The following is a 19,953-nucleotide window of genomic DNA, read 5'->3' on the forward strand; positions in this document are numbered from 1 at the left end:
TCCGCTTGCGCGCGCGCGCACGTTTGTGTTGGGAGTGGGGAGGGGGAGAGAGAAGGCGAGTGTGGAAGAGTCGGGAGCGCGCACGCGACGGGAGCCGAAGTCCCCTCAAAGCGGGGCAGAACTTGCCAGCCCTGCTCTTCCCCTGCGGGGCTCCGTGTATCGGCGGCCGCAGCGGCATGGCTGCGAGGCGGCGGCGGCGGCGAGGGCGGGCGGCGAAAGGCTGTGCCCCAGTTTGCGTCCAATCAGAGAGTGCATTGCGTGCACCGAGCAGGGCAGCAATGCGTAAACAACAAGCCCTGGGAAAGTCCTCCGCCCCCCTGCGCCGCTCCCTCCGCGCCGCTCCGCGCGAGGCTTCCTCCTCCTCCTCCTCCTCCTCCTCCTGCCCCCGTCCTTCCTCCTCCTCCCTCCCCCGTGGAAGTCCTGTCAGCTGAATAGCAGCGCCGAGCGCGCCGAGCTTCCCCGCACCGCCTCGCCTGCCTCACGCCCGTAACTCCCGCGCCGCGTCCTCGGGGCGCTCCCGCTGCGCTGCTCGGGGGAAGGTAAGGGAAAGCGTCTTGCCCAGCCAGCCCGCTCGTCCCCGGCCGCCCTGCTTCTCCCTCCCTCGCTCGCTCGCCACCCCAGAGGAAAGTTAAGGCGGGGGAGGGCAGCGGGATGGCGTCGGGGGAGGAGGAGGAGGAGGAGGGCTCGTCTGTCATAACAAGTTGCTGAACGTGCTCCTGTCGGAATCGCGCCTTGCAGCAGCAGCAGCAGCAACAACACCACCCGAAGCCAAAGGCGGGCAGGGTAGCGAGGCTGCTCCTGCGAGGCTCGGGAAGGGGCCGGGAGAGCGGAGAGTTAACTTTCTCTCCCGTGTCCCCGCCGCCTCCTATAATTAAGGAACCTGCGTCGAGTCAAGGGAAGCTGGGACTTCCCATCACTGGAAAGGGGCAGGAAGGTGTCCTGGCGATGGTGCTTGGGAGCTTCGCAATGGGGAACCGAGCGCACCACCACCACCTCATCATCCTGTTGGGTGTCTCTTGCATTTGGCTGCTGCGTCGCTTCTTCCCTGCCGGGCTTTTTTCTAGCATGTCGCTAGTTTTTGACGAAAGCTCCTTGTCCGGAGGAGCGCCCGTTCCGCCGGCTCCTTACTCCCGGGGTGGCTCGGCCGCCTTCCGCTTTTGGAGCTTGCTCGGATCATTCTTATATAAGATGTCACAGGAGGAGGAGATGGAGGAGCGACGCACGTCCTGGATGTGGCGAAGGGAGAACTGGGCGCTCGCTCGGTGTTGACGGCGCCGATGGGCCACGGATGCCGCGGACGCACACAAACACACACACACACACACACACACACACAAAAACACACACCTGTCTGATCTCAAAAGTGAAACTGTCATGCTGATAATACACCTGATCTCGTGGGTGCGGTAAAGGGGAGCGTTAAAGGCATTAAGGAGTGAAACGTCCCCCCTTCAGGCTCCTGGTACCCATCTCCCTGGGCGCATAGTTGTTCTCCCCACACACACACTTTCGTCATGAAGGAAATAGGGAATAAATATTTGAGGAATTGGAGGCGTGGGTGAGGGGGCAGAAAATCCGGCGCCGTTCCGAATCCGGCCGATTGAGAAGGACCTTCGGTGTAAAGTGGTTTGTGGATTACAACCCACGTGTTTTTGCTTGTTAGTATGGCCCGGAGATGGTGACTGAATGGATGAATCATCAGTTCCACAGAATAGTGACTCACCTCGCTGTGTGTGTGTGTGTGTGTGTGTGTGTTGAGAGAGAGAGTCAGAAGAACTTGCACACATTGTAAAAAGATACTAATTGTCCAAAAGCTGTTTTCATATTATGGTTTTCGCCATTTAATTGTCACAACAACCCTGTGAGGTAGGTCAGGCCAAGAGATAGTGACTGGCCCAAGGTCACCTAGTGAACTTTATGGCTCAGTGGGGATTTGAACCCTGCTCTCCCAGGTCCTAGTCCAACACTCTAACCATTATGCTACACCTATGCCATTCTTAACACATTTTGCCTGGGACTGAAGCCTGCTTTCATGCGCACCTGTTTAGAATTGGTGTGTTAAATTGTTATCCTAAACGTGCTTCGATGGGGAGTCTCTTTACGGCCAGGATGTTCCAGGTCATTTGAAATTAATAGGAGCTTTGAATCTTTCCCAGCAATCTTATCTTGCTTTTCCTGCCATAGATTAGGGGAAACGCCTGTGGACTATTTAATACTTTGATTTCCTTCTTGGAGATTGCCTTGGTGATGCTATGGACTATAAGACAATGTTGAATATTGAATCATTAAGGTTGAAAGCTTCAAAATAAATTCATGACCACATTGCAAGACATGGTGTAGTAAAGTGGCAAGAAGACACCTGATGCAGCCACCTTGCTGAAGCTTGGCAGGTCTGAGTTTTGCCAGTACCTGGATGGAAGACTACCTGAAAGCGATGTGTTTCGTGATGGAAGGAAAGTGAGATGTAAATGAAATACATAAGCAAGCACCCCTGTAGGATCAAAGTAAATTGATTCCATAAACGTACAGTCTGCAGTTAGTGCCCTACTACTGTGGTTTGGGATTTATTTATTGGTATTTGATAAAAAAAATTGTATGCCACTGAACTGTTGAAACTCCTAAGCAGCTTACATAACATGTAAGAGATTATAAATAGTATCTCTGTTACAGATGCAACATGTATTTTAATAGGTATTTAAACTACTGATTCTATTCACATTTGGAGTTGTTTAAAAATTTTGACCTTTATAAAAACTTTTGACCTTATAAAGGTCAAAAGTTTTAAACAACTCCAAATATGAATAGAATCAGTAGTTTAAATACCTATTAAAATACATGTTGCATCTGATTAGGCTTGCCTAAACAAAAAGCTTTTTAGCAGGTGCTGGAAACAATGTGACCAAAGTGCCTGTCCTGTATCAATGTGCATAGGATGGGCCACATGGCCCCAGTAGGGCTGTAACTGTGCAAAATAGTACTACTGTACTACTACTACTGTTTTTTTTGTAGGCATGTACTTTGCCCAGTTCCTTTGCTTCTGGTGGTTCTCTGGTGGTTTCTGATGAACTGACTAAGGGCTCATCCAGACCCAGGCACAGGCCTGTGCATTTCAGATCAGTGTCTGAGCGGTTTTTTTTTTTTTTTGGTTTTTTTTTGCCCCCGCACCTTTCCCAAGAAACCCCGCTGTTTACTGTTGAATCAGAACACACAGCAAACAGGTTTTCTGCAAATTGTTGTTTGTTTCCATTCAGCCTTAACAGCATGTTTTCCTGGTGAAAGCAGGTGGACTTACAAAGTGTAGACCTGCGCCTGGAAAGCATAGCACAAAAGAAAGTCTGGATGAGCTGTGGCAGCAGAGGGCCAGGAGTGGGGGATTAAGGCCTCCCCAGAACAGGCACCAGCAATGGGTCCTGCTAGGGCCCTGGCAGATGTGTCCAAGGATGTTGAGTGCTGATGACTGTGAGAAGAGTTGGGAAGAGGGAGGGAGAGAGCCCAGAGCTGCAGAATAGACAGACTGGAGATGTGCAGTCTGTTGCTAGCTCTGCTATACCCAAGAGTAGGGAAATGAGAGGTGGGAGAAAGAATGCAGTGTCTCTTCTGGAAGTGGCAAAAGAGAAGGGAGGACTAGGCCATGAGCATGTTCTGCTGATGCAATTCAGAGGCCTAGATGGGTGCTATACAGAAATGGGACAAGTCTAGCCACTACCAAAGTTTGGTGTACTAAATAATGTTCTCCAGATCTAATTGCTGAAGTGAGTTACCACCTTTCAGGAAAGACAAGCCATTGAGTTAAAAGGGTCTTTGAGCCAAGAGCTGTTTAGGATGGAGAGCATCCAATGCCTTCAGCAGTGCCGTATGGCAAATTTATGAAGGTTCCAGTGTCTCTGCCCCTGCATGTCTAACAAGGTAGAATCCGTTACTCACATCTTTTTATTTTGCAAATTCTATAGTGAAGAACGTGCTCAATTTATTTTACCCCTTTTAACAAAGTTTACACCCTTACAACACTATTTGGAATCCTTCCCCGAAATTTTACGAAAATATCTTCTGGAGGATTCTTCAAGTCTAGTATCATATGATGCGGCCAAATTCTGCACTTTAGCTATTGAGAAGCGTAAATCTCTTTTATTGAATAACACATTGTAAAGTTCCTTTGTGTAATTGTTTTATCTCTGGTGATGATGTTGCCGATTTTCTCTGTTTCAATTTATGATTTTCTGTGCTGCTGGCTTTTGCCATAATAAAACTGACTGACTGACTGATGGAGAGCATCCTGTGACGTAGCCCTGTGACTGTCCACAAAAGCCAAGTACAAGCATCATCAATGTCAGTGCTGCATGGCTCAGAATCAGGCAGAGTGCAAGCATGTAGGACTCTGGTGGCTAATTAACCAACTTGAAGGCTTTTGGGCTACTGCAAATACAGACAAGTCTGCACAGATCTGTGTGCCTAATATAGAGTGGCCATTTGCTGCAACAGGTCTGCATGGTGGACTTGCACAGTTGTATGATATAGGATGTTGCAGAAGCTATGTCTGTGAAAGCAACCAAGTGTACCATGGCAGCCACAAATGCGAGATCAGAACAGCCATCTAAATTCTGTCAAATCAGTTGCCCCACCAAAGTTAAAACAGCATTGCCTAATGCCAGATATTACTTGGAAAAAAGAAATAGTCATGCAATAATGCCTATTGGTTTCATTTAGACTGGACTATTATTGATGCATTGATCCCAGAAAATGAGAGGCAAATAATTTTGTAGATCTTTTCCCTTTCATAAAGCATGACTGCTGAATGTGTTGATAAGAAAGGGTGGGGGGAAGGGAGCGTTCTTTACATCTTTTTAACTTGTAGAGCAGTGCTAGCTACATTGTGATAACTTTTTGTCATTTAAAGCAAAGACACAGAAGACCAAAGAACTGGACCAAATACTGTCTTGTCTCACAAACAACCAATGAAGCTGGGTTAGAAAGTACACACAGGAGGCTGGAGGAGTCAGTTGGAGTTAGGCACAACCAGTCAGAGTGTACCAGTTGAGATGTTCTACGAATAACCAGCTGCACAAATATAAGATGGGAGACACTTGGCTTGGCAGCAGTACATGTGAAAAGGATCTAGGGGGTCTTAGTAACAATAGTCAGCAACAAAAAACAGTAATGCTGTTCTAGGCTGCAGCAATAGAAGTCTGGTGTCCTGATCAAGGGAAGTAACAGTCTCATTTTATTCTGCCTTGGTCAGAGCACACTTGAAGTACTGTGTCCAGTTCTGGGCACCACGATTGAAGAAGGATATTGACAAGCTGGCAGAGGAGGCCAACCAAGATGATCAAGGGTCTAGAAAACAAGCCTTATGGGGAACAGTTGAGGGAGTTGGGTATGATCAGTCTGGTAAAGAGGAGGCTGAGAGGAGATATGATAGCGATCTTCAGATATCTTTGTCTTATGGACGGAGGAAGCTTGTTTTCTCCTGCTCTGGAGGGTAGGAGCCAAATCAGTGGCTTCAAGTTACAAGAAAGGAGATTCTGACTAAACACCAGGAAGAACTTTATGACATTAAGAGCTGTCTGACAGTGGAACGGACTCCCTCAGAAGGTGATGGACTCTCCTTCCTTGGAAGTTTTTAAGCAGAAGTTAGAGGGCCAGCTGTCATATGATTTAGATGAGATTGCTGCATTGCAGAGGGTTGGACTGGATGACCTTTGGGGTCCCCTCCAAGTCTACGGTTCTATGATTCGATCTAACACAGGAGTTTTGTTGATTACCCCCTTACATCACTATCTTTGACCTTATTTCTGATGCACTTCAAAGGATTCGGTACTTCCGTTTGGCAGCATCTAATCTCTGGAGCATCCTGCCCTTTGATATTAGGAAAGCACCTTGGATGTATTGCTTCCAGCACCTCCTAAACACTTTTTTGTTTAGAAAGCTTACCCAGACTACTTTTTTACTTGTTTTCTGGCAAATATTAGAACAACTTTTTTTTACCCTATTCTCAGCATGCTAATGAATATATTATTTCATATTAACCGCTTAGATGTTTGTGATGATTGAGCAGAATATAAATCCTGCAAAGTAAAAATAAGTGTTAAAATATTCAAAGTGTCTGTAGAGTGGGACTAAAAGTAGCAAGATTTTCTGTAACTGTAAGGTTGTCATACATTTGTTTTGACTGAGAATGGGAGGACTGCTGCTTTCCTGTTTCAACGGAAATGGATGAAAACCCAACCATAACTGTCCTGTTTCTGGAAAAGCCCCCATGACTAGTCCTGATAGGATTGCAAGGTTGAGAAAAGGAATGGGGCAGTGAACAATGCAAATTCCATAGATCTGCTGTGCATTGGACTCTGTCTGAAATTGTGCTTGGCTTATAGAGACCCTTGCTGTAGGTTTGGCTTGAAAATCCAGTCCACTTCAATCTGAAGATTCTCAAATCCACTGGCAGAATTTTCAAACTTTATGCGGTTGCCAATTCTCATCTCATATTGTTCATCTTGTATTGTTCTCTCAGTATGAAAACTGCCCATAGTGACACTGGTTGTGTGGGAGTCTGGTGGATCTGAAAGATGCACACCGTCCTTTGTCAGTTCGAAGTGACCATGTTGCCTATTTATTCCTTTAACCATTGTCTTTATTTGGCTTATTAACTGTGAACCTAGCTGTGATTTTGTTCTCATTAGTGGCAACTCTGCAAGTTCATGTAGTTAAAGCAGAATGCAGTGGCTAGCAAGAAAAGGTTGCAAACCAGGTCAGAACCGCCATGTTTGAAGTGGCAAAGTTGTCTGCAGTTCCACGAAAGCAGAGAGGCCTCCCTGAATGCAGTAACGATAAACTTTGTTTCCTGTTCGTCTATCATTGATATGGCTGTTGTACAACTGTGGGCAGCTATACCAACCTGACATCTTATACTACCATATTTACTCAAGTCTAATGCGCCATCGAATCTAATGCGCACCTCAGTTTTCAGAACCTTAAAACCAAAAAAAGGTATTTGCTGGTGAATGTAAATGTGCCATTGGATCTAATGCGCACCTTAATTTTCACAACGTAATTTCGCCAAAAAAGGTGGGCATTAGAGTAAATACGGTATGTCAGTTTCCAGCGCTGTGCAACATGCTCTGGTGTTGCACTAGCAGAGCAGGCACTATGCTTTTAGAATCGTAGAATTGTGGAGTTGGAAGGGACCACAAGGGTCATCTAGTCCAACCCCCTGAAATACAGGAATCTTTTTGCCCAGCATGGGGCTCAAACCTAGGACCATGTGATTAATAGTCTCATGCTCTACCGACTGAGCTGTTCCAGGGGTCTAATGTTACGTTAGAGGGTTGCAACAAAGGTGGAGGGCAGATGGGCAGGGTCAGGCTGCTAGTGATATTTGCTAGTATCAACACTTCCAAATAATCATTTTAATGAGGCTCTGTCTGGAGTAGTAGAAATCCATAGGTTATTCTTCCATCGTCTGATCCTGCAGCTTTGATCCTGTGCAGGTGTGTAGCAGGATGAGGGTGAATGAACAGCATGTCAATATAGCCCTGCTGTTCAGGAACATTACAAGGAAGCCTCACACATTGGTGTGGTTAGTGCCAACTGTGCTGGGTACTAGTGGCCTCTGTATATCACGATGAAAGGTTGTTGTGTGTGTAGCATAGGCGTAGCCAGGATTTTTTTGGGGGGGCAGAACCTCAGTTAGCCATGCATTTTTATTGATTTCTATTGATTAGGGCAGAGCTGCCCCTCCCTGCCCCCCTTGGCTACTATACCCATGGCAGGCAGCAACAGCAGGTAAGATGGTTTGCTAGCCTCCAGCAGTCGCTTTATGGTGAAGAAAATTCTCATCCACACTGTTAAGCACCAGGAAGCAGCAATGGAGGCAAGGTGTGCTGAAGCTGATGCCAACAGTCCTTGTCTGCACAACTATGATTATCCAGTCAAAAACCATGTAGCTGTAACCCGCATGATTCTGGCTGCAGCCTAACCTTCCTATCCTACACCTCCCAGGACTAAAAGAGATGAGCAAGAATCCCGCCTGGTTGCCATGAAACGATGCTGGGTGATTTCACCCAACGAAGGACCTTGTCAGCCACCACTGGTTACATGACACAGGAATAGTGGAGATGTGATATATAAGGTCATGCACATCCAACTGGCTAATATAGGCTGCACTGTGAGCAGAAAATCAAGACAGTCTTGAAAGCAATCTCTAATCACAGGATGTTGTGTTGGAAAAATCAAAGTATTAAACAAGGAAACTTTGCTCAGCACAAGAAGATCAAACAAGTGCTGAATGACATGAGACTTTTCTGCCTTTCCAGACAGCACAGGGTTTTGGATTCTTACCTGAACGTAGCTGTCTTTAATGCTTACAGTTTTGTATATGTTGAGATAAGATTACATCTAACACAACCCTTCCAGGGCCAGAAGAACCCTATGTTACTCTGTTCCATTCTTGTTTTGCAATGAAAAACAGGATGAGAAGAGGCAAGGTCATACTTATTGCAGATAATTTGGTTCTCCTTAATGTTCCCAGAAAGATGAGGTAATCTATACACGAACTCTCTAATTCCTCCCAAAGGTCATATCTGAATTCCATGTTGATTTTTATACCTGATAATAAAATCCTGTGACTGGTGAAGGTCAGAAGGAATTATTTAGAAACAGGTGAATTCCACAGACTGGGCTTAATGGAAGTAATAATAAGGCATTATAGTATTGGCACAGACTGACGTGTGTGTGTGTGTGTGTGTGTGTGTGTGTGTGTGTGTGTGTGTGTAACACAGGGGTAGAGGCAAGAAGCTGTTGTGGCTGTTTAACAAGACTCAACATGAGCAGTCTGTCCTCTTTATGATTTTACCAAATTAGTAGTAGTTTCCCCAAAGAATCCTGTGCTTCATGAGTAGAGGGAAAGGGCTAAATGAAATACACGTGCAGAGATGGAAGCTTCACAATCAGGCATCATATATGCTAACTACAAGTAGTCTATCTTGGTGGGGGGATGTAGACTTGTAATCATTACTCATAAGCAGCAATAAATACTGTTGTTTTCTCTCATCATCTCTGTAGAAGAAAAGATGGCATGCAGGTGACATACATTATATTTTGAAGCAGGCCTTTCACCTAATTATGTTTTAGGAAAGGTAAACGGTTAGGAAAGGCATTTCAGTAAGGGCAGAGAAGAAGCAGCATCCTCAATTTTTACTCCAGGGCTTTCTAGGGCCAATTGTAATCCAAGATCAATGGCACATGAACTTAGAGTCATTTGCATATGAACAAAAATACAAGATCTTGTGAACTGCTCCCAGCCAGAATCAACTTTTATATCAACTTCCCATTAAAAAAATAAAAATAAATGTTAGTGTGGGATATTAGTTTTGAAACTGTTAACTGCCACTGGTTTGAAACTAGGATCGGCTCATCTAAAATTGGCAATACCGGTAGTTTGCGGTGGTGACTGAACGAATAAGCTGCATATGTATTTATTTCAGTCCACCATTTATTGTTTACATTACATTTACATTTTAACCATCCAAACCATCCATGTGCATTTTAACCATCCAAATTCGCTTGCCCATCTGTGGAAAAGTAGCTTGAATAAATTAGTGCAGGTGAATGTGTTTGCTGTTTGAGGACTTCTCTCTCCCTTTCTCCTCCCTGTAGCTTTAACAAGCAAACAAACAAACAAATCACACTGCAGTCTGGAAAGACAAAGCTGCTGAGTTGCTTCATTCACCCATATATTTAAGAGAAAATACCTTTGAATTGTCTAATGAACTAGAACAGGAGTTATAATCCTGCTCTTGTCAGGTCAGGCACAATTTTAACTGGAATGTTTTTAACTAACTTCTCAGTTGTGAATACAGACAGAAGAGGAAAAGGGAGTTTGTAGTAAGAGTAAATAATATGAAACAACAGGTTTCGATAAGATTCTGTAGTTCTTTAGCAGAAGTGAAGCTGAGATGCAGTCTGGCAGTATGTCTAGGGTGGTATAATGTGGATTTTGTCACAACATATTTTAATCTGGATCTTAGTGGAATACCTTAACTGCAAATTCCATGTTTCATTCATTGTATGAGATACCATGTGCTATTTTTTTCATGTGTTCCTAATTCTACTGTAATATATGAAGCACCCTTATACTTGGTCCATTGCTGCAAATTCATATCCTGTACAGGTGTTGTATACAATTGCTTTCTTGATGGTGGAGATGATGGGCATTTGCAACAGAAGTGAAGTTAAATGTAATGTACACAAACAGTTAATGAATTTTCATGCACTATTTTGGGCACAGTTTCATTAGACAGAACCCTGGGTCAACGCTGTGAAACCTCTCATGACCATTCACATAGTGCGGTGTGGAAGAAGAAAAAATAGGAGTGATAATAATGGTTTAAGCCAGTGGTATTTTTCTAGAAAAACAGGTGCCAGAATTGAGTTCCGGCTGAAAAAAAGCCCTGGTTTAAGCCATCTCCAGGTGTTTTGGAACCCCTGGGCATGCTAGTCTAGGGGTACTTCCAGACAATTGGTATATGCAGGTGGGATTCAATGGCATATTGGCAACAACAAATTTGCTTCCCAAAAACCTTTGGGCTTTTTGCAGTAAGGACTGGACTTACAAAGCTTGGCCAACTTTTAAGATCCATTTCACCTCTTCTAATGCCCAGTCTAAGGCCCATTTGTAAGCATGCTGTCTACTGTGACATGTTTTTTGTTCATGTTCCTGTGAAGGGATTTTGTTGCCCAAGTGCATCTCCATCTACCACCGAAAGAAACCACATCCTTTCATCTGAGTTTTAAAAACAGGCATTTTCCTGCTTTTCTATATCCGCCTGGTTCTCAGTTGTCCCATCCATGGCCAAGAAACCCTTTCCACCAGTCTGAATCATGGCCCTCTCAACCACCTGGCCCAACAACTTTGAAAGGCTGTGCAACAAGATGTACAAAGAGTTAGCTTGGGGGGGGGGTGAGTTACTCTTTTTCTCTGTGGAAAGCAGCTCCAATGTTGAAACCTATGCTCAATCCCTGGTGGGAAAATGAAAGTTAGCATTGCTAGACAACACTCTTGCCACTTGGGGACCAGTTTTGCCTAGACTACAGGGACTGTTGGCACACCGGCATTAAAGAGCTTTAACATGAAATGGGAATGTTCCAAATTGAGAAAGTATATGCGTAGAGTGCGGTTTCTCCTATGCAACTTCACAAGACACACAAAAATGAAGCATGTCAAAAGCCAATCAAAAATTACCTACATAACAATGTTTGTTCTGAAGTATTAAATTTTATTTATTCTTGCATCACTATCACTGTGATTGTCTGAAAAGCATATACTGCCCACATGCACACCCAAGCCCCTACCACCAGAAAGAAACCTTGCTCAGTCCTTTGGCCTTGCTTTGGGAGCAAAATGGAAGGACATTTCACCTCTTTTCGGGTGCTTGCTCCTTTCATAAGCTTGTTTTCATGGCTTATCCGTGATTCGGGCAGGAGGGGCACTGGGAAGGATCTGAAAACACACACACAAAGAAACCCCTCTTTATTAGTAATCACTTTTTCAACCTCCCAACACCTTTCACTGTTTCTGTGCTTTCTCTTCATCTCCCCCACCCCCTGTTGACCAGAATCCTGAGGACTGGTCTGTAGAAAACACTAAAGGTGCGAACATCAGAGCACAAACCAAAGGAGAATGAATGCACAACCATAAGGAATGGAGGCTGGTCCATTCAAGGAAGTGGACCCTGCCCCACCAAACTCAGTCTTCTCTCAGCCAGCCCCACCTGTCTACCTCCCTCCGTACAGCCAGACTAGAGGGGGGCACTGGCTGTCAGCTTCCTCCTCAGTCTCAAGTGTTGCCTTTCTAAAATGCAGCAGGGAGGAGGAAGAAGACAAAGCTTACCGGTAGCTGGCTCTGCCCGTAATTGTCTCTGGCTCCCCCTACTGTTGGCCTCCCTACCTTTTACCCTACCCAGTGGGCACCAGTCACCACTTACCTCAATGAACTACTTTTGAAAAAGTAAGACTTGGACCACACATGAGGCAGGCATTGGGGCAGGAAGAGGCAGCGGTCAGCTGCCTCTTTTTGTTAGTACCCTAGTTATATTGTTTTGTGGTTTGTTATGGTTTCTTCTGGCCGCAGTCAGAAACACACTTATTAGACAGTAAGGCCTACTGAATACTGTGAGACGTACCTCTGCATCAACATGCATAGGGTTATAGAATCATAGAATCATCGAGTTGGAAGAGACCACAAGGGCCATCCAGTCCAACCCCCTGCCAAGCAGGAAACACCATCAAAGCATTCCTGACAGGTGTCTGTCAAGCCTCTGCTTAAAGACCTCCAAAGAAGGAGACTCCACCACACTCCTTGGCAGCAAATTCCACTGTCGAACAGCTCTTACTGTCAGGAAGTTCTTCCTAATGTTTAGGTGGAATCTTCTTTCTTGTAGTTTGAATCCATTGCCCCGTGTCCGCTTCTCTGGAGCAGCAGAAAACAACCTTTCACCCTCCTCTATATGACATCCTTTTATATATTTGAACATGGCTATCAGATCACCCCTTAACCTTCTCTTCTCCAGGCTAAACATACCCAGCTCCCTAAGCCGTTCCTCATAAGGCATCGTTTATGCGTCTGACAAAGCCATTCAAACAGCTGTACACTTTCTTTAACATCACAGCAGCTTCTCCCCTGCCCCTTCTCCTGTTTTTATAGAATCTCAGAATTGGAAGGGACCCCCTAGTGTCATTTTCTCCAACCCCCCTACAATATAGGAATCACAACTAAAGCACCCAGGACAAATGGCCATCCATCTTTCAAAGTCTGCTTAACCTCCAGCATCATAGCTGTCAACTTTTCCCTTTTCTTGCGAGAAATCCTATTCGGGATAAGAGAATTTCCCTTAAAAAAGGGAAAAAGTTGACAGCTATGTACCAGCATGCTAAGCAGCTCTGAAGAACTCAAAAGCCTGCTCACTATTTTATGACACTGGTTGGCATTACTGTAGATTTTGGAACATACGAACTAATGTGGCTGGCTATGCTTTTTCTCCACAACCAATCAAGAGTTTTATTGAGAGTAAGGGATTAATGATAAAGAGCTTGAGTGCGTGTACCTAACAAATAGGATGGCTTTTGCATGCTGCGTCTGTTGAATGCTGACAGTGCAGAATCTCGTTTAATGTTACGAGCCAGAAAAAGAGATTCTGGAGGCAATAGTGCTCAATTTGTGATGCAATTGATCACTACAAATTATGGACAATTTTGTATAACTAGCTAGGTAATGACAACCACTGCAAATCTGTACAAAAAGTATATGAACTTCGCTCCTGTGAACCTGAAAAATGAAAACAAGCAGTGATACGCGGTTACTGTTTTGTTCTTGTTGTGTAAAATTGGGGTGGCAGCACTTAGAACAGTAAAAGAAATAATTGGATATGCTTAAAATAGCTCTTTAGATGCAGGTATTTCAAAAAAATACACAAAATTCCAACATATGCTGTGTTAGAGGAATAGGGCAAGCCCAATGTTCCCTTTATTTATTAAATTTATATCCTGTTCTTCCTCACAAAGCAGCCCAGGGCAGCAAACACACCTGTGATAGAGCAATACATTTAAAAAGCAAACAAACCTACTTAAAATGTTTTAAAACAATCAAAAAGCATATAAAAGCAAACACAAAAAAACTTTAATTTAGAAATAGATGTAGCCAGAGTGGCTTTGAAAGGGGCTTTTTACCATTTTCCCTAGACTTAAAGAGGTTTGCTATCACACAGTCTGAGTACTCTTCGTCTTAAAGCACTATATTGTTGACTTTTCACAATCTGGAGGCATTTATATGTGACAATTAACTCAAATGAACTAATTTTAAGCATACAGTAGATGGGTGAAAATGTGCTAATTTTACTGCTATTTCTTGAGTGTTTAATTAAGGCTGCAACCCTAGAGTCACTATTCAAGGAGTAATTCTCATTGTACACAGTGCCTTACTTCTGAGTAAACATGCACAGGATTGTGGTGCGAGTTAGCATGTGACACTAAGGTGCCAATTTATTCTAGCTTTTGCTACAATTAGAATTGCATACCAATTTAATTTATTTTTAAATTAGGGTTGTTGGTTTTTTTTTTAAAAAAAATGTTTAATAGCTACTTATAAAAAGTACTTAAACAGAAGGAAATGTCTTTTTGAAGATGATATGTGTTGCAACATAGGAATGCATCAAAATAAAAACAAAGTTTTGCTTCACAACTATTGTTCTGAAATAATTTATCAAATACTTTCTAGGGCTGACATCTGAATAGTCACCTACAACCCACAGAGGGTTCCCCCGCCAATCAATTAAAGTTGCATTATTTGCCAAATGAATAATAATAAAAAATCACATGATTAATTGAAAGCTTATTTTTCCATGTACATAAAAACTTATATGAGTAGTCAAAAAGGGTTTGTTCAGTTAATTTGCAATCCTAGACATAAACTTGCTTGTCTATACAAGTTCCCTTCAGGCCATGACAAGTTGCCATGAAATTCAGTCAAAATCCAGTGTCCTGCCCTTTAACTAGTATGAACATTTGCCATAGATAGCATGTTTGAAAGATTTTTTTTAAGGCAATGGTTTAGATTTACTTTTGTCCCTTTAATGGGATCAAACAGATCAAGAACAGAGACATTTAATGGTAGGCATATATGGAATTAGAAATTAGAATTGACATTGAAATTTTGGGATCAAGAGAGGTATAGCATAGATAGAGCAATAAGTCCTAATAACATATGTGAAAGCTAGTAATCAAACCAGTTTTGTAGTCTGCTCTGCAAAACAAGTACAGAACAACTATTAGAGCTAATCTCTAATTTATTCTGTAAGACCAGTGTACCGGACATTTAGCAATAACCAGGATGGTGTGTATGTATCTGTTTGTGCTACATGTTTAGGTCATGATCAAAGTTATACTTACACACCCGAATTCTAAATGCATCCACTGGTCCACTGATTTCAAGGGAAAGCAAATTTCTGCTTCAGCCAGTACCATAATCCTCTTGTACCTTAGGGTAAGCCAGGCTAAATAATTTGCATCTGAGTTGTATGGGACAAATATTTCATTACTGTATTTGAGACGTAATTTTTAAGTGTTCTTCCATTCTATAAATCTTTGTCTGATAGTTCTATATTATATACTTTCTCTTTAAAGTATAGCTCTTTCAAGCCTGTATGAGATTTTAAAAAGACCTGTATTATGGTTGAGAAGTATCAGGATGATAAAACAACTGAAGTGTACAATAGGTTTAGTCTTTTCATATTCCTTGCTCTATGATTGCAGTTTAGGGACATGTGCCTTACAAAAAAAGCTGAAAATGGTCTGCAGGTGAAGCTACTTTTCTGGTTTTGTAACTAACATAATACACCATAGCTGATCTTGGGGTTTTCCTCCACCATCAATTGAGAGTCACAGTGTTGACGGTTTTTGCAACTTTCCCGTTGTTGCTGCTGCTGCTTCTTTTTGTTTGTTTATTGGTGCCGGTTTTATATTATTGTTTTTATGTGAACTGTAGAAGTGGCTAATTAATTGTCAAGTTGCCTGACTAATATGGAGTTGTGCTTTTTTTATTAAAAAAGGAATGGAGGCTTATTGGCAGAAACACAGCTGGAGATGCACTTCTTCCATTACCCTTGGATGACAGATTTCCTGAAAAGGGAAGTTTTTGATGCAGTCATACAGCTGGCTAATTTTGGTAGAGCCAACACATCTGCATGATTTCAGCCAGACACATGATTGCACAACTAGCATTGTTACTGCTGTCTGTCTGTCTGTTGTGGTTTTACTCTGACAAACAATTTTAGGCTGCTTAAATATCACTGCTGAATCAAACATGTACAGTAGTTCCTTGTGTACATTCCCATTATTTAAATAGAGAATATATTAAAGTACGTTGTGCAATTATTACATGGGCCAACTTGCCTCCATGCATATTGTCCTTAAAAAATAAGTGGACCAACCTATCTCTGCCTCAGTTGGGCTTGCAGTCTACAAACAGATGTAATGAAGGCAGTAGAGGAAAGGAAGGTGAATGCAGGTAGAAGTAATTGGGAGGGGGGAATTTAGGGATTATACTTCAGCATTACACATATGCAGCTATTTAAAATAAACTTGAATGATCAAGAAAAGATTGAATTCAGTACTTCAGACTATTTTGATTTTAAAAATGTATGGACATTCCAAAATTGTTCCTTGTTTGGGAAGTTTTTATTTTAGGTTGGCAAGTTCAAAATTGAACAGGGCAACAATAGTAGCGATCTGGTATGGATTATTTAATTATACATAGACACAACTCCGCTGTAATATTTTGAAATGTTTTATGGCTTGTATTTCATCCAAGATTTAACGAAGGAAAATAGGAGTATTTGTTTCAAGCTTGTGACCAAATGCTTCACTTTTTAACGGCAGCGGAGCAGCCATTTCTACAGAATTTTAAAAACATTCATATTTTATTGCCACAAAAAGCCCATTCATTCTCTCTTGGGTGTGAGGAGGGAAGTTGCTGTCCTCCCAATATTCACCTTCTTGAATAATTTGGCAGAGGGATGCTTCTCCACTGCAAGGGATGCCCTTCAGAAGGTGCTTTTCCTGGAGGGAAAAGCCAGTGAAGTGTGATTTGTTACAGTTTGTGCTACATGGACTCTTGTTCAAACAGGTGCAGTTGAAGAGTATAGCAATGCGATCTGGAATGAAAGGGGACTCTTTCTCTAATGGGGGGGGGGCGCGACAACACTAGCTATCTCTAGGCTCTGCCCCACATATCTGACAGCAGCAGCGCCTACCAAGCCGCTAGCATCCTCGCTCCCTTCTACAGGTGCTCACGGGAGTTTTTCAGTCAACGCCTGCTGGATGCGGTTAAGGGAAAAGTATTACCTTGTGCCTTTTACTAAAGGCAGAGCAAAGGAGAGGTGCCAGGGTCAGGCTATCTGCAAACCTGATCTTTGACCTGAACACACGCCTGCCTCATACCAATCAAATGAAGACTGGCAGGGATGCCAACTTGAGTAAAATATGGGGGGGGACAGGTCCGCATTTGAATGGCAATGCCCGTCAACTTTGTGGGAACAGCGCCCTCAAATATGTTAAGGGGGTCGAAGGAACCCGGCCCCTAGGAGTTGGCTTCTGTGAAGACCGGTGTTGAGCAGTCTTGCTGACAATGCAAGTGTATGTTTTTGTCTCCGGGCTTCTGAGCCAAAGGAGCCGGGCTTGGGCGACCGGCTCTCTGCGCCCTAGCCAGAACCTTGCAACCGCGCACGCGCTGCTTATTCAAGCGGTTCTGTGCGCGGTGCGCTTGGTCGGCGCGGAAGAAAAAGCACTCTGCACGTGCTCAGGCGCGCTGCCCTCAAGTTTCTGCTTCAGGGCTGAAAGGAGGTTCTGGGGAGAAGGAGGCCAGGTGAGCCCTGGTTGAAAGGATATCGTGCGCGCGCAGCAACGGCGTGGCCCAGGTGACGCGAGGAGGGCTCGCTTTGGGGCCGTCCCGTCGGCCTCAGTCAGACGGAGGCCGGGCGCGCCTGCTCTTTCCCTTTCTCTTTTGCCGGCAGGCGAGCGGGCCGGGGGTAGCGCCAGGTATGAGAAACTGAAGAGGAGAGGCGTGCAGGCCGGGGCAAGGCGGAGCGGGGAGCGTTAAAAGAGGGGAGAGTCCGAGGGGCAGCCCTGAGACCGGGACGAAGCTGTGAGACCATAAATTGCGGGGGGGGGGGGAGAGATAGTAAATAGCTTTAAAAAAACTAATGAAGAAACAAACTTTCCTGCTGCCCCATTTGTGAAGCCCCGTTTATAGAAGGGGCTTGACTGTTAGAAGGAACATGTTTCCTTCTTCAGCTGAGCAGCCCCCTCCCTTAGTCTCTCAGGCCTGCTGCCAGCTTCTAGGTTTCTCTTGTACCTCTGTGTTCTTACCACAAGCTCTTAGGCTCTCCCTACCTCCTGCTTTTCCTTACTAAATTCAACAGGCATGCAGATGTTGCAGGCATTTCTTCCTTCCACAGGCCAGTTCAAACATCTTTTGTGTTTGCGGTGTGGCTGTGGGATCATGTCTTGTTGTCAGACTTCCATTTCCTGGGTTTTTATTTTTGTGTATGTGTATGTTACAGGGCTCAAAGATGTCTAACTCTAAAAAGAAGCAGAGGTTAGGAATCGTCACCCCCTGAGGACCCTTGGATTTTGATCAAATGCCTGGAGAAGTCCAGCTGCACAGGGCAGCTCACCGGCTCCTGTGATCCTGCCACCTTCGCCTTCCAGATTCACGGCTCAGGTCCAAACCATTTTATTGCCGCAGCCTGTGCCACGAATGGCTACCCAGAGGAAGCACTTTGTGAAAGATTTCAATCCCCATATCACCTGTTGTATCTGTAAAGGATATCTTATCAAACCAACTACAGTAACTGAGTGCCTCCATACTTGTAAGTAGGATTATGTGAGGCATCTATCTTTGGAACAAAATGGTCTTTGCTCCAATTATTTATTTTTATCTTATTTACTACATTTATTCCCTGCCTTTCCCCCAATGAGCTCAAGGCAACCTGCGTGGTTCTCCATTTTATCCTCACACAACAACTCTGCGAGGTAGACTGTGAGATAGTGACTGGGCCAAGGTCACTCAGTGTTTCATGGCTGAGTGGGGTTTTGAACCTGGATCTCACTGATCCTAGATCCACATTCCAGCCACTACACAACATAATTTTAAAACCAAGACATAAAGTTTATGCATCATTATACTATTGCATAATATACACCATTATAATATCTATAGCAGGGGTCAGCAAACTTTTTCAGCCATGGGCACTGTCCCTCAGACCTTGTTGGGGGCCGGACTGTATTTTGAAAAAAAATATGAACAAATTCCTATGCCCCACAAATAACCCAGAGATGCATTTTAAATAAAAGCACACATTCTACTCATGTAAAAACACCAGGCAGGCCCCACAAATAACACAGAGATGCATTTTAAATAAAAGGACACATTCTACTCATGTAAAAACACGCTGATTCCCGGACCGTCCACGGGTCGCATTTAGAAAGCGATTGGGCTACATCCAGCCCTCGGGCCTCAGTTTGGGGACCCCTGATCTATAGCATACACTTCAAATATTCAAACAGTATCACTTACAGAATATGTCACAGTTATTCCTTAATATCAGAAATTTCAAAGAGTTGAAGGAAGTTTAAATAGTTGAGCTATGCCTGTGACAAAAGTGTCACAGAATACCAGGGTACTGTGTTCTTTCTGGAGGTTGACATAGTTTGTATTCTATATTTTTCTTAGATCTCCCTGTGCCTTCAACTTAAAAGAAACAAAAAAGTTGTTTTAAAGAGCTTTGTTCAGTAGTTATATTTTGACAAGCCATGAAACTGCTGAAGTTTTTGCTAAATACAAAAATGTCATGAAGTGGGACTGACAGGCCAATCCTGTACAAGGTTTAAATTCCCTTGATGGGTAGTTTTAATAACATGGTCCTAATGGTCCTACAAATTGATAAGTAGCACCCATAAACATTTCATTCTTTCATTTATGAGGCCTCCATTCTAGTATCTCAACTCAGAAAGAATTAAGTAGTGTCCTGATTTCCATTCTAGGCCACCTTCATGTGTAAGCATGTTTGCCACATGTATACCAGTGTTTGTCACAGTAAAAAAAAAGTAAATAAAGTGTTAAAGCTAAATAGTTCTAATCCTATAGAATGCCTGGATGGAAAACTGCTTGGGAATCATATGTTAGCCTCTCTGAGCTCCTTGGAGAAAGAGTGATGGATAAATGTAATAAATATTAAAGGGGTTTGTGTATATATAAATGTACATGCACCACATTCATATGTCATGCTGAATCAGTGGTGGATAATCTGTAGTCCACATGTTGGATTCAAATTCCCATCAGCCCTGCCCAGAACGGCTAATGGTCAGGAATGAAGGGACAATTAACATGTAGAGTGACACAGGTTCCAC

General features: G+C 43.5%; 1 protein-coding gene across 4 annotated transcripts in view; it reads left to right on the forward strand.

Moving 5' to 3' along the window:
* The first annotated feature begins 416 nt into the window (after window positions 1-416).
* The window catches only part of PCGF5 (polycomb group ring finger 5), a 33,117-nt gene continuing 13,580 nt past the window's right edge, over window positions 417-19,953 (forward strand). For 3 of the 4 annotated variants that reach the window (XM_033149239.1, XM_033149241.1, XM_033149242.1), the window contains exons 1-2: window positions 17,456-17,580; window positions 18,105-18,413. In XM_033149239.1, the coding sequence (XP_033005130.1) occupies window positions 18,302-18,413 (112 nt within the window). In that variant the 5' untranslated portion in view covers window positions 17,456-17,580; window positions 18,105-18,301. Of the gene's footprint in view, window positions 540-17,455; window positions 17,581-18,104; window positions 18,414-19,953 lie in introns of those variants that run through there. The other variant, XM_033149240.1, reaches the window with a different exon arrangement.

This window comes from Lacerta agilis, chromosome 5, assembly GCF_009819535.1.
Source record: "Lacerta agilis isolate rLacAgi1 chromosome 5, rLacAgi1.pri, whole genome shotgun sequence".
Taxonomy (NCBI): Eukaryota; Metazoa; Chordata; class Lepidosauria; order Squamata; family Lacertidae; genus Lacerta; species Lacerta agilis.